General features: G+C 39.6%; 1 protein-coding gene across 2 annotated transcripts in view; it reads right to left on the reverse strand.

The window, feature by feature from the left end:
- Positions 1 to 2292: 2292 nt before the first annotated feature.
- The window catches only part of LOC124789401 (neuronal membrane glycoprotein M6-a), a 53012-nt gene continuing 41502 nt past the window's right edge, over positions 2293 to 13802 (reverse strand). For both annotated transcript variants that reach the window (XM_047256741.1, XM_047256742.1), the window contains 2 exons: positions 13361 to 13506; positions 2293 to 3155 (listed from right to left, as the gene is read on the reverse strand). In XM_047256741.1, coding sequence (XP_047112697.1) covers positions 3024 to 3155; positions 13361 to 13506 — 278 coding nt within the window. In that variant the 3' untranslated portion in view covers positions 2293 to 3023. The remainder of the gene's footprint in view (positions 3156 to 13360; positions 13507 to 13802) is intronic.

Here is a 13802-nt window from a genome sequence, read left to right on the forward strand (position 1 = left end):
CAGTTTCTCATTACATAAGAACAAGTGACAATTCAAAGAACATTACTTTATACGATTGTGCAACAAAATTCACAGTGAACTTTGTAAGAACCATGTGGCTTTCAAGGTTTTTGTTCCAAATATTAGTCCAATGTATCAAACATGCAGAGCTGTTAACCAACACCCAGAAAAGTGCATAATTCTTCTTGCATATTTAATTTTCTTAACAGCCTCTTTAAAGCAATTTTCATTCACAAATTAAATCTTTTTTGAATAGGTGGAATTTTTTAAGGATAATAAAATAATAAACAAACATACTGATACAGTATGATTCTTGACATCTAGTCAGGCAATGTACGTCATAAATGCACAACACAAATTAACAAAATAGGTAAATTAAAATTACAATTGTCAAAAGCTGTCTGAAACTGGACGGATTAAAAAAGCTATATTTCATATACTGAGTTAATGAAATTGTGCTTCACTCACAAAAAATATAACCCTCCCCCCCTCCTACACACACACACACACACACACACACACACACACACACACACACCAGATCTTATAATTTACTAAATACAACAACATACAGCAGAAACATAGTACCTAAAATGAAACATTATAGACTTCTAAATACAACACACATGAAAAATATAACAATATTTTTGTTTTATATCTAAAAACAAAGATGATGTGACTTACCAAACGAAAGCGCTGGCAGGCCGACAGACACACAAACAAACACAAACATACACACAAAATTCAAGCTTTCGCAACAAACTGTTGCCTCATCAGGAAAGAGGGAAGGAGAGGGAAAGACGAAAGGATGTGGGTTTTAAGGGAGAGGGTAATGAGTCATTCCAATCCCGGGAGCGGAAAGACTTACCTTAGGGGGAAAAAAGGAAGGGGATACACTCGCGCACACACACACATCCATCCACACATATACAGACACAAGCAGACATATTTAACTTTATATGTGTGTGTGTGTGTGTGTGTGTGTGTGTGTGTGTGTGTGTGTGTGTGTGGCGCGCGCGCGCGCGAGTGTATACCCGTCCTTTTTTCCCCCTAAGGTAAGTCTTTCCGCTCCCGGGATTGGAATGACTCCTTACCCTCTCCCTTAAAACCCACATCCTTTCATCTTTCCCTCTCCTTCCCTCTTTCCTGATGAGGCAACAGTTTGTTGCGAAAGCTTGAATTTTGTGTGTATGTTTGTGTTTGTTTGTGTGTCTGTCGGCCTGCCAGCGCTTTCGTTCGGTAAGTCACATCATCTTTGTTTTTAGATATATTTTTCCCACGTGGAATGTTTCCCTCTATTATATTAATATTATTGTTTTGTTTTACCAGAGTTTTTTCAACCGCTACTAAAACTATCAACTGGAGAAAATAGCTGAACCTTTCACTTTCATTCCCATTTGTCCCTGCAAATATCCACAATGAATCCAAAACATGGATACACAATAAAAGTGACAATTTCCCTCCCACATTACCCGTTGAAATAAATATCTGGGTAAAACATACACTATATACTTTTTGATAAAAATAATATTAAGTAGTCATATCACATTTAAATGTGTTTAACAATAATGCTATCTTGTAAACAGTGACAGCTGACATTCTTCCTAGAAAATATTCTCTTTACAAATCAATCAAATTTTTGCAGAGCTCACTCACTCTTTGTCTTTATGTTTTGATCCACAACTACTTTCTCTAACCTGACTTGAACTTTTCATGAAAATGTATTTGCTTTGATTGTTTGTATACGTTAATGATAAAAAACCATTAATCCCAAAACTTTTCCTAACATCATAAAACATTCAAACATGAATAACTTTTCCCTGAGGTTGAAGTTCAATAAACCGTGGACAACATATACAATATTCCAACTGTTGCTCCCAGCTCCTTTTGTTAAGCTAAATAATCCTGGATTTTCCATTGTTTAATGGTTTCTTTTCATTCTTCTCATACAAATTGTAGTTCACACATTAAACAAAATATATGATAACTACATGACAATGACGTGGGTACTTTAATGACTGGCACTCCTAAACAATTTCCTTTTTCTAATTACATTAGGCAGCAGTCACTTCATCTCTCATTTTCAGCAAATTTCTGCCAAACTGACAATTGCTTTCCTTTCTTTTACATTAATAACAAATAAATACATAAAAACGAAGACAATTTACCTTACTTGATAGTCTCATCAATCAATCTGTGTGAGACTAACTGCAATCAGTAGTCTGTACAATGATATTTTACTAACCAGTTTAGAACATTACATTCAAAACAACATTGCAATACTCAGTTATGTCACAAAATGATAGCTTTTTAGGTACTCTTTTTTTTTTGTTTAAAGAATTACCATTACACTACTCATTTTTCTTGCACAATAAAATTATATTACTTTACCTAAAATACTGAAGCAATGTGAAGTGAACCAGAAGAGAAATTTTATTGAGGGAGAGGGGAGGGGGGGGGGGGGGGGGGAGTGAACTCTCTAGACTTTTCCTGCTCAACTGATATGATACAGGATTCTGTAGGGACACAGCAATACTGGAAATCACATTTGTGAAAGCACCTCTCAAACGACAATTTAACACTTCTCACACTGAAATCTGAAACATTTTCATTAATATCAACCTAATTTTGCAAGTACTTTGAAAGTGTGTAAATAATTACAACTCTTAATCAATGAGATGACAACTACCTTCAGGTTACAAATAGATGGCATTCCTCTTGCAGAATTGGCCTGCGGTTACAACTGTAGCTACTGAACAATGAAGATACATGTGTGGTCATAAAAAAGTTTGGGAAGATAATTCTAATCAGTGTGAAACATAAAATGTAACACAGTTGATCAATAATAATAATAATAATAATAATAATAATAACCATAATAATAATTCTCCACAACAGGTACACATGGTCCCCTTTCCTGCCGTATGAATACAGGCACACTTTAGACAAACCAACACAGTACACTAAACATTTTATAAACGCAAATGTCAGACGTTATCCCAGCTCAACTGCATTCTGGCAGCTTAGAATCGGTCTTTTGATCCAGCAACAGACATTTCAGGGTCCTGCAGATATTGAAGTTCCTGAAGTTCCTGGAATTTCTCATGATCTCGAATGTGTGCATAATTTGCAGAAAGGCACATTAAATAATGAATCTGAAAAATAAATAGATTTCTGTAATTCAAGTTTAAATGTGATCGCAATGAAATGTAATACACTACTGGCCATTAAAACTGCTACATCAAGAAAGAAATGCAGATGATAAACGGGTATTCATTGGACAGATATATTATACTAGAACTGACATGTGATTACATTTTCACGCAATTTGGGTGCATAGATCCTGAAAAATCAGTACCCAGAACAACCACCTCCGGCTGTAATAACAGCCTTGATACGCCTGGGCATTGAGTCAAACAGAGCTTGGATGGCATATACAGGTACAGCTGCCCATGCAGCTTCAATGCAATACCACAGTTCATCAAGAGTAGTGACTGGCGTATTGTGATGAGCCGGCTGCTTGGCCACCATTGACCAGACGTTTTCAATTGGTGAGAGATCTGGAGAATGTGCTGGCCAGGGCAGCAGTCGAATATTTTCTGTATCCACAAAGGCCCGTGCAGGACCTGCAACATGCAGTCGTGCATTATCCTGCTGAAATGTAGGGGTTTGCAAAGATCGAATGAAGGGTAGAGCCACATCTGAAATGTAACGTCCACTGTTCAAAGTGCCGTCAATGCGAACAAGAGGTGACCAAGATGGGTAACCAATCGCACCCCATACCATCACACCGGGAGATATGCCAGTATGGCCATGACGAATACATGCTTCCAATGTGCGTTCACCGCGATGTCGCCAAACACGGATGCGACCATCATGATACTGTAAACAGAACCTGGATTCATCTGAAAAAATGATGTTTTGCCATTTTTGCATCCAGGTTCGTCGTTGAGTACACCGTCGCAGGTGCTCCTGTCTGTGATGCAGCGTCAAGGGTAACCGCAGCCATGGTCTCCGAGCTGATAGTCTATGCTGCTGCACATGTCGTCAAACTGTTTGTGCAGATGGTTGTTGTCTTGCAAACGTCCCCATCTGTTGACTCAGGGATTGAGACGTGGCTGCACGATCCATTACAGCCATGCGGATAAGATGCCTGTAATCTCGACTGCTAGTGATACGAGGCCGTTGGGATGCAGCACGGCATTCCGTATTACCCTCCTGAACCCACCAATTCCAAATTCTGCTAACAGTCATTAGATCTCTACCAACGTGAGCAGCAATGTCGCGATACGATAAACTGCAATGGTGATAGGCTACAATCCAACCTTTATCAAAGTCGGAAATGTGATGGTACACATTTCTCCTCCTTACATGAGGCATCACAACAACGTTTCACCAGGCAATGCCGGTCAACTGTTGTTTATGTATGAGAAATTGGTTGGAAACTTTCCTCATGTCAGCACGTTGTAGGTGTCGCCACCAGTGCCAACCTAGTGTGAATGCTCTGAAAAGCTAATCATTTGCATATCACAGCATCTTCTTCCTGTCAGTTAAATTTCGCATCTGTAGCACATCATCTTCATGGTGTAGCAATTTTAATGGCCAGTAGTGTAAATTACCACAGTTTATTTTCTTATCAATCACATAGCTACTGAGATTGCAGCAGAAATATCATACAAGACAAACAGCAGGAAATAGAAGACCAAGAATTAAGGTTGATGCATTTCTTACCCTCTCATTTTCCTCTTTTGTCAATGACGATTAATTTTGATACTTGTTTTTGTGTATTTAATTATTGTGTTGTGTATGTTATCTATAAGTCAATTCCACCTATATCATGAGTCCCGTTGCATTCAAACTTACACAGAGATGTTTAACCTCAAGTATAAGGTATTTCCACTGACGAGGATTTATCAAATCTTGAGATAAATTGCAGTTACAATCTATTTCTCTGTTGTGATCCATTTTTTGCCTAATTAAGGTGAAAACTGGACTCTTTCTAGATCATTTTTTGGCAAATTTAAATGTTTCTCCAAAAGACCTCTTTTTTCTTTCTTGTGGTGGCAACTGACACAGTCTTTTGATTTTTTTTGTATGAAAAATGTCACACTAACTGCATCACAGCATCAAACTGCCAGTGCTGTTCTACAGCTTCTAACTCCACATCCATTATACTACAATGGTGATGGACAGGTGCACCTTATGGACAAGAGTAACACCAGTCTGCTCCCTGGCAGAAAACAAAATAATTTTAATTAAAATCTATAATGTTTAAAATTGTAAGCTACAAATCACATAAAAGCATTAGAGGGGAGAGTTTGGGAAAGGTTGAGAAGCACGTCTGGGTGAGAGATACCCATATTTCCTGATGACGATGAGACCCAACAGGTGGTAGCAAAATTACGGAACACTTTCTATCTGAGCATAATGTTTTTGACAGTTGTACAGATCAAATCCTAACACTCAACTTTTATTAAAGCATGGTGTCAAGACGGCTCGAAAATATAAGCAGTAGCTGTCTATCAACTGCAGTTTATGATACCATATTGAGAGAGAGGACTCCTTCAGCTGTCCCTAAAAGTGATTCACTGTAGAACTCTATTAATGTGCTATGTGAAGGAAGGGCTCTGTACTTCCACCAGTTTTTTTTTCAACTTTTATATTGCAGATATTCCTAATACTGTCAGAATATTCACTTACGGAGATGACCTAACTATTGGTATTCACAGAATGTCCATACAGCAAACTGAAAGGATGCTAATAGATGATATTTCAATTGTGTGGCAACTCAAATCCAGTAAAACAGAATGCTTGTGCTCCAACCTTAAAAAGTCCAACTATCAACAGCAAATCTATTTTCATGGAAATTCTATAAAATACAATTCTACTCAAAAGTGTCACACTTGACATACACTATGTGATCAAAAGAATCTGGACACCCCCAAAAACATATGTTTTTTCATATTAGGTACTCCATATCAGCGACCTCAACAGTCATTAGACATCATGAGAGAGCAGAATGGGGCACTCTGCGGGACACTCAGCCTTCGAACGTGGTCAGCTGATTGAGTGTCACTTGTGTCATACGTCTGTATGTGAGATTTCCACACTCCTAAACATCTGTACGTCCACTGTTTCCAATGTGATAGTGAAGTGGAAACATAAAGGGACACACACAGTGCAAAAGTGAACACGCCGACCTAGTCTGTTGACTGACAGAGGCCGCCGACAGTTGAAGAGGGTCATAATGTGTAATAGGCAGACATCTATCCAGTCAATCAAACAGGAATTCCAAACTGCATAGGATCCAGTGAAAGTACTATGACAGTTAGGCGGGAGGTGAGAAAACTTAGATTCCACGGTTGAGTGGCTGCTCAAAAGCCACAAATTACACCAGTAAATACCGAACAATGCCTCGTATGGTGTAAGGAGCATAAACATTGGACGATTGAACAGTGGAAAAACATGTGTGGAGTGATGAATCATGGTACACAATGTGGCGATCCGTTGGCAAGGTGTGGATATGGAGAATGTCCAGTGAACGTCATCTGCCAGCGTGTGTAGTGCCAACAGTACAATTCAGAGGTGGTGATGTTATTGTGTGGTCGTGTTTTTCATGGAGGGGGCTTGCATCCCTAGTTGTTTTGCGTGGCACTATCACAGTTCAGGCCTACATTGATGTTTTAAGCATCTTCTTGTTTCCCACTGTTGAAGAGCAGTTCAGGGATGGCAACTACATCTTTCAACAAGATCGAGCACCTGTTCATAATGCACGGCCTGTGGCGGAGTGGTTACACACCAATAATGTCCCTGTAATGGACTGGCCTGCACAGGATCCTGATCTGAATCCTATAGAGCACCTTTGGGATGTTTTGGAATGCCAACTTCGTGCCACGTCTTACCAACCAACATTGATACCTCTCCTAAGTGCAGCACTCCATGAAGAATGAGCTGCCATTCCCCAAGAAACTGTCCAGCACCTGAAAGTGGAAGCTGTCATCAAGGCTAAGGGTGGGCCAACACCGTACTGAATTCCAGCTTTACCGATGGAGGGCGCCATGAACTTGTAAGTCATTTTCAGCCAGATGTCTGGATACTTTTGATCACATAGTGTATCTCCCACCTACTGATAGTACTTGACCAACTCCGGCCAAAGTTCACAACAGGAACAACATCCTCCAAAAGGTGGGTGGTACCACTTGGGGATCAACAGGTGATTTACATTGATATTAGTGTATAGCACAGCAGAATATTGTGCTCCTGTGTGGCTGAACAGTAACCACACCAGCAAACTCAACATCTGACTCAATACAATGTGTATGATCACAAGCTATCTAAAAAGTACACCAACTCTCTGGCTTCTAACAATGCGGCGTATCTCCACACTTTAACTCGGAAAGCAGGAAGCTTTGTTATGTGAATGTACGAAAATACTGAATAATCCCAAGCTTCCCATTCATGGCTATATCCCAAGTGGTACGGGCTAAAATCCAGACAACCAGCTATAAAAACTGCTGCAGAACTATATCGATTTAGCAGGCACCATCACGAATACAAACTGAACTCAAAATCCACAACAAACCAGCCTTTGAAATGCCTTGACATTTGTGGAAAATAGAATCTGCATGAAGAAATAAATATACATGGGACATCTTTTTAAGTGGAGATAAACTCATTTTGGAGTTTAGGTGACAAACTATCTCATCCAACATACCCTTCAGGAGTGTATTTTATCAACATACTATAGTGCAGCAACTTTTTTTGGGGGGGGGGGGGGGGTACTACTTTGAAAATACCACCTCTTCCATAGCAGGTTTGGGAAGCTTTAGAAGTGGGCGGGGAGACAAAGCACTGTCACTGCAGTGACGACTGGCCTGCTTATGCAATGTGAGCTGAGCTAGGCCGAGCAGAAGGACAGGGCTATTGCACAACCACTTGGTCAGTTTCCTCACCTACAAGCAACACACTCATTATACCATACATGATTAGAAGTGGTACCATTGACACAACAAATGGGTACCTAATCAGCATAAATATCCACCAATTCTAGCCAAACGTGTTCCAGTCTGGTGGCACCAACCATGAGGAAAGGATTACGCCAGATGATGAGGCAATATGGTTCTAAAGTAGCTGCCAAGAGTTTAGGTCTTCACCACCATCGAGCCGACTGGAGGCGGTGAGTCCACCTCCTTGGACTTTGTGCCTTCCCGCTAGTGAGCTGCCTTCTAGTTCACTCTGGCCACAGCAGACTTTGCCCTGGAGGGCTGCTGTTCAAGACCAGGGCAGCTTAAGCCGCTTGCCCTCCTACATTAGTGTGGACGTCCTGGTGCCACATGCCTTCACTCGCGAGGGCAAGTTCCACTTCTGAGGGCTGACAACTGAAATAATTACAGTGGGCTTCTGCATTGCTGGCACACCTCCCACAAGCAGCTGTGCCATGCGTAGCTGGTGCACGTGCTTGGATTCTGGGCAGCAGCATTCCTACAGTTGCTGGCATTGCTGCCCTTTGGCCACTAACCAGTCTCAGCAGTTTTTTGTGTGCTGTCTGTCGTCCTCAACATGCACCAGAGCAGAAGGAGGAAGGGCCAAGGTAATACATGGCATGGTCACCACAAAGCAGCACAATGAGTGTTGTAGTTTGAATAAAATGTTTGATGTTTGACTATAGATGTTGTTTTCATGGTTTGTCAAAAGCCAACATCTTGACACTGACCCAACACCGCTACCCAACACCTTCTCTGTAAAGGCCACCATCCAGTCCAGGCCAATACAATATCTAGGCAATACAAAGTATTCTAATGTATGAATTGAACAATTAAATTTAACATTATAAACTAATGAACTGCATATGTAAAATATTTTCATTCTATGTTTTATGTATTATTCATTATAATAAGTATTTTATATTTACATAGGAATGCTGTGTTTTCTGCCATTCACTAAATAAATAAGATGATTCTGTCTTTTCCTAGAGTGTGAGTGACTTGCCCTTTATTTATTTATTTATTTATTTTGACTTTCAGCCTAAAAGCCATACAACCATCCCTTCATTTTTTTAACTTGTTCATATTATTCCTCTTTCCTCCCCAAAGGAGAAACGTTTTATTCCAAAAGCTAGAATATTTTTATGTGTGCTTATTCACAGTACTGATATTTTGCTTCAAGGTGTAATGGCCAGCAATTACGTATCGTAAGTTAATAATTACTCCTAATAACACAGCTGTGGGTAATAATTGTGCATGCTGTCGCACAGTTAATAATTTGGGATTGGTGCGTGGGGACAGAATTGCAGTTTCACCGGGGTGACTGCACTGGGACATAACAAGAGATTCCCAAGAACGCTCTTCTATGGTTATGCAGGTTACGTGCAAGACAGGAAGACAGCAGAACATGGGGCAAAGATCCGTATCCTTCAGGCAAAGACTGAGGACACAAAAATGGATTTAAGAATTGAGAGGGGGGGGGGGGGGGAGGAGTGGGGGAGGGGGAGAAAAGCTCTTTCATGACGTGCCACTTTCAAGTAACACGGCTCGATGAAACTTGAACCATACATAGAAAGAACTGCTACAGAATAGTACAGAAGTTAACTGACAGAAATACACAATTAGACAAACAGAAATGTCACTTCTATTCAAAGACATTACTTACATTGAAGTCACCATGATTTATGATGGTCCCATGGACTTCACAGAAGGCAGGATATGGGTGTTAACAACATGTCTGATCACCACAGATAGCAACACACGCTCTGCAGTTTCTACCATACTGGTCACAAGGTTGATAAGAGTTCTTGTGGTCGGACAATCCATTCCTCCACCAATGTGGTTGATAACTGTTGGTTGGTGCATGCGATTGTGCTACAATAAGTCTCCCCACCATTTCTCCATTGTGCTTGATGGGATTTAACTCGGGGGAAGAGGCAGACGAGACCATTCATTCAACATTCTTTCAATCTGAAAGCTCCACCAACTGCACAGTTTGATGCTATTGCTCATTGTCATCTATAAAGACAAAATCAGGGATGAATGCATCCGTGAAAAGATGCTCATGTTGAAAAAGTATGGTGTCACAACAACACTGACCATTGAATGTACCATGTTCAAAGATTTGGAGGTCAGTATGCCCATGCAACATAATGCCTCTCCACACCATAACACCTGGACCACCAAAACAATCTTGTTCAACTATGTTCCTGGGTGCCTTACAGATTCCTACCTTTCACCACATGAGGGTATGTCCAGAATCACTATTCACGATTGAATCTGCTCTCATCAGAAAAAAATCACGAGCCCACTCCTTGACGGTCCAGTCCCTATGTTCTTAACACCATCCTGCTGCTGCCAACATGCAGGTGTCAAGAAGAACACAATGTACTGGTCATTGGACAGACTCCCACCTCCAAAAGCAGTTACGACTTCACTGTGGAGCTTCAGATTGAGTGCCTTGCAATCCTGTTAAATGTTGTAGCACTTCCAGCCGCTGTTTGACATGTGTCCCTCCTTGCCTGTTGCTTAATATAGTGGTCATCTGCTGCTGTAGTTGGTCATAGCCAACCACCCACTCTTTTTCAAGCAGTGGTGCCAGTGGTTCAGATTGCTCCCCACACATGTGATACAATGCTGTGAGCAATACCAAACTCCTGGCTACATTTTGTCTTTCTTCTAGTTTCCTGATAATTCTTCCCCATGCGAAGTCATCAAAATGTTTTAATGAAGACCACCACCACAATGGTGCACCATAACCGCTCGCTAATTGACACACACTGTCTTTTCTCGTTTATTTAACCACTTTGCATTACAGGGCCAGCCCATTTGGCACTAAAGTCACCCATCATGCCATGTAACCTCCAACTTTCTGTGCGCAACTGGCAACACGCTCCTGCACTTTCATTCATTTCCACCTAATATTTAATATGTGATGATACTCTACCTATATTGTCCTTACATGTTGCAGAGCAGTGTACTTAAGGATAAATCAATACCTAGCTCCTATTATGTAAATATGTTTTATTCATTCCCAATTAATCTTTATACTACAACTTCCGTATATTTCATTGTAACTTACTCCTCGACTGAAGGCAATGTAAGCTCTATACCATAACATTCCTAACAGCAAAACAGCGGTAGTTCTTATCCTGTTGATCTACAATGCACCAGACAAACGACATGTATTCTGAGACATGCAATATTAAATTCATCTTTCTTACAATTGCCTGTTTCTGAAATTCTCTCTCAAAATGTAATCAGTAATACAAAATTTTCTGAAGACAACAAGGAAGGCATTTTCAACAACTGATGAGAGCTGTTCCATTTTATTAAAAATCTGTTTCAGTTCTTTCTGCAAGAATTCCTTGAAACTCCTGTGAAACATATTCCTTTTCTTTTTTATGATAGTTGCCAATGAACCATGTGATTTTCCATGAACCTTACTACATACTTCTTTGGAGAACTATTAAGGTTTCAGGTTTTCTTTGCATTAAGGTGGTAATACCACAACAATAATGCATTACAGAACTTCTTCATGCATTATGAAGTAATGCCTGGTTCATTGATAAGTGAGTCCTAAAACAAGTATCACATTCTTCATTAATAATATACAATCTCTGACATGCACTTTTCCTAGATAAAAAACTGATTTGTCAAATTTTGGTTGTGCTTCCCCTGAATGATAACTAATACTATGGTCTTATTGTTAATATCACTGAAATGGGTCAACATTCATGATGTATTTCTCTTTGTAACTGGAATTCTCAACACGGATATCAGCTTTGTCTTAGCACCGATTGTAAAACACTGAAACTTACTCACAGGCTACACAATCTTTTGTGAGGATGCGCTGGTTAAAAAACATATTGCTGAATATTCAACAGACTTCTGCGGAATATACACAGTATATGAAGTACACAGGATTGACATCAATTTCTTGTAGAATCTTAGAACATATTCTGTGCTCAAACATAATGAGGTATCTTGAACAGAATAACCTCCTCCATGTCAATCAGCATGGATTCCGAAAATACTGATCACGTAAAACCAAACTTGCACTTTTCTCACACTGCATACTGAAAGCTTTGGATCAAGGCAGTCAGGTACATGCAGTATTTCTTCATTGCAGAAAAGTATTTGGCTCAGTACCACAACAACACTTATTGTCAAAAGTGTGATTATGTGAGGTATCAAGTGAAATTTGTGACTGTATTGAGACTTTCTGGTAGGGAGGACACAGCATGTTATCTTGGATGGAGCGTCATTGTCAAATGTAGAAGTGACTTCAGGTGTACCCCAGGGAAGTTTGTTGGGACCCTTGCTGTTCAAGTTGTATATTAATGAACTTGCACACAATATGATGCAGTTATCTATAATGAAGTACCGTCTGAAAGAAGCAGCATAAATATTCAGTATTGATAAGATTTCAAAGTGGTTTGTCGTGATATGAAATGGAATAATCTCACACATTCAGTCAGGGGTAAAACAGACAGTAGAGTTCAGTTTATTTGTAGAACACTGGGACGTGCAACCAGTCTACAAAGGAGACTGCTTACAAATCGCTTGTGCGATCCATCCTAGAATATTGCTCAAGTGTGTGGCACCCATACCAAATGGGACTAATAGGGGATATTGAACGTCTACAGAGAAGGACAGAATCATTGATCATGGGTTTGTTTGATCCCTGGGAATGTGTCACAGAGATACTGAAGGAACTGAACTGGAAGATTCTTGAAGACAGACATAAACTATACCAAGAAAGTATGTTGACCAAGTTCCAAGAACTTGCTTTAAACAATGACTCTAGGAATATACTCACAGGGGGATTGTGAGGATAAAACTAGAATAATTACTGCATGAACAGAGGCATTCAAATGATCATTCTTCCAGTGCCCCATATGTGAATGAAATGGTGGTTTGCAGTGTATAGATGCAGATGTAGATTGTAAGAATGCATTAATTTCCTATTTATATTATGAGAATGAAAGTTGCCACTCACCATATAGCAGAGATGCTCAGTCGCACCTCAGCATCTCGCGACTCGGCATCTCTGCTGTATGGTGAGTGGCAATTTCCCTTCTCATAATAATGTTATATTCCATCCTGGATTTTCTATTGCTTGATTTAATTTCCTATTTTCTTCTCATGTTACTCTATAGTCTCCCACTTGCTCTTGAATGACACTCCAAATTAATTCCTGTGCTATCTCATTTCTGTGTACATTTATTTCTCTTTTGTCAGGAGGAAATTCTGGTTCTGAACACCCGTGATTTTATATCCTGCTGCTTGTTAAGTAGAAATATTTCATTCAGGATGTATTCCCCATTTACAAAAGATATTTTAATAATATTAGTGAACAGCGTAATTTTACTCACAAGACTGAGGATCACCAACAAACATGAGACAGACGCAAGAATAAACATAACTTCTGCACGTTCCACATAGTCTTTGCAGAACAGTTTCAGTTCATCTTCACACACTTCCATGTCTGCAGGGGGCGTCTTTGGAGGAAAGAGAAAGTCTGCAAACAACAGAAACTGTATTACACACAAACTGAAATGCTTCGCATTGTATGTTCTGCATTAAGAGTACTGTTATTTGATGTTTTAATCTAACTTACCTCACATAAATTAAAATAAAGTTATGTAACTTTCGGTGCAAATTTCTTAGTATTTAAAAGTAAGTGTATGATATTTTTTTTAACATAATGCCTAAGCAATTAGATATAAAGTACATGGTTAACTACAATGAAAATTTTTAAGTCGTAGATCACATCAATAAAAACACAGAATTAATATTTTCAGCAGTTTTGCTAAT

Source organism: Schistocerca piceifrons, chromosome 3 (genome assembly GCF_021461385.2).
Source record: "Schistocerca piceifrons isolate TAMUIC-IGC-003096 chromosome 3, iqSchPice1.1, whole genome shotgun sequence".
Taxonomy (NCBI): domain Eukaryota; kingdom Metazoa; phylum Arthropoda; class Insecta; order Orthoptera; family Acrididae; genus Schistocerca; species Schistocerca piceifrons.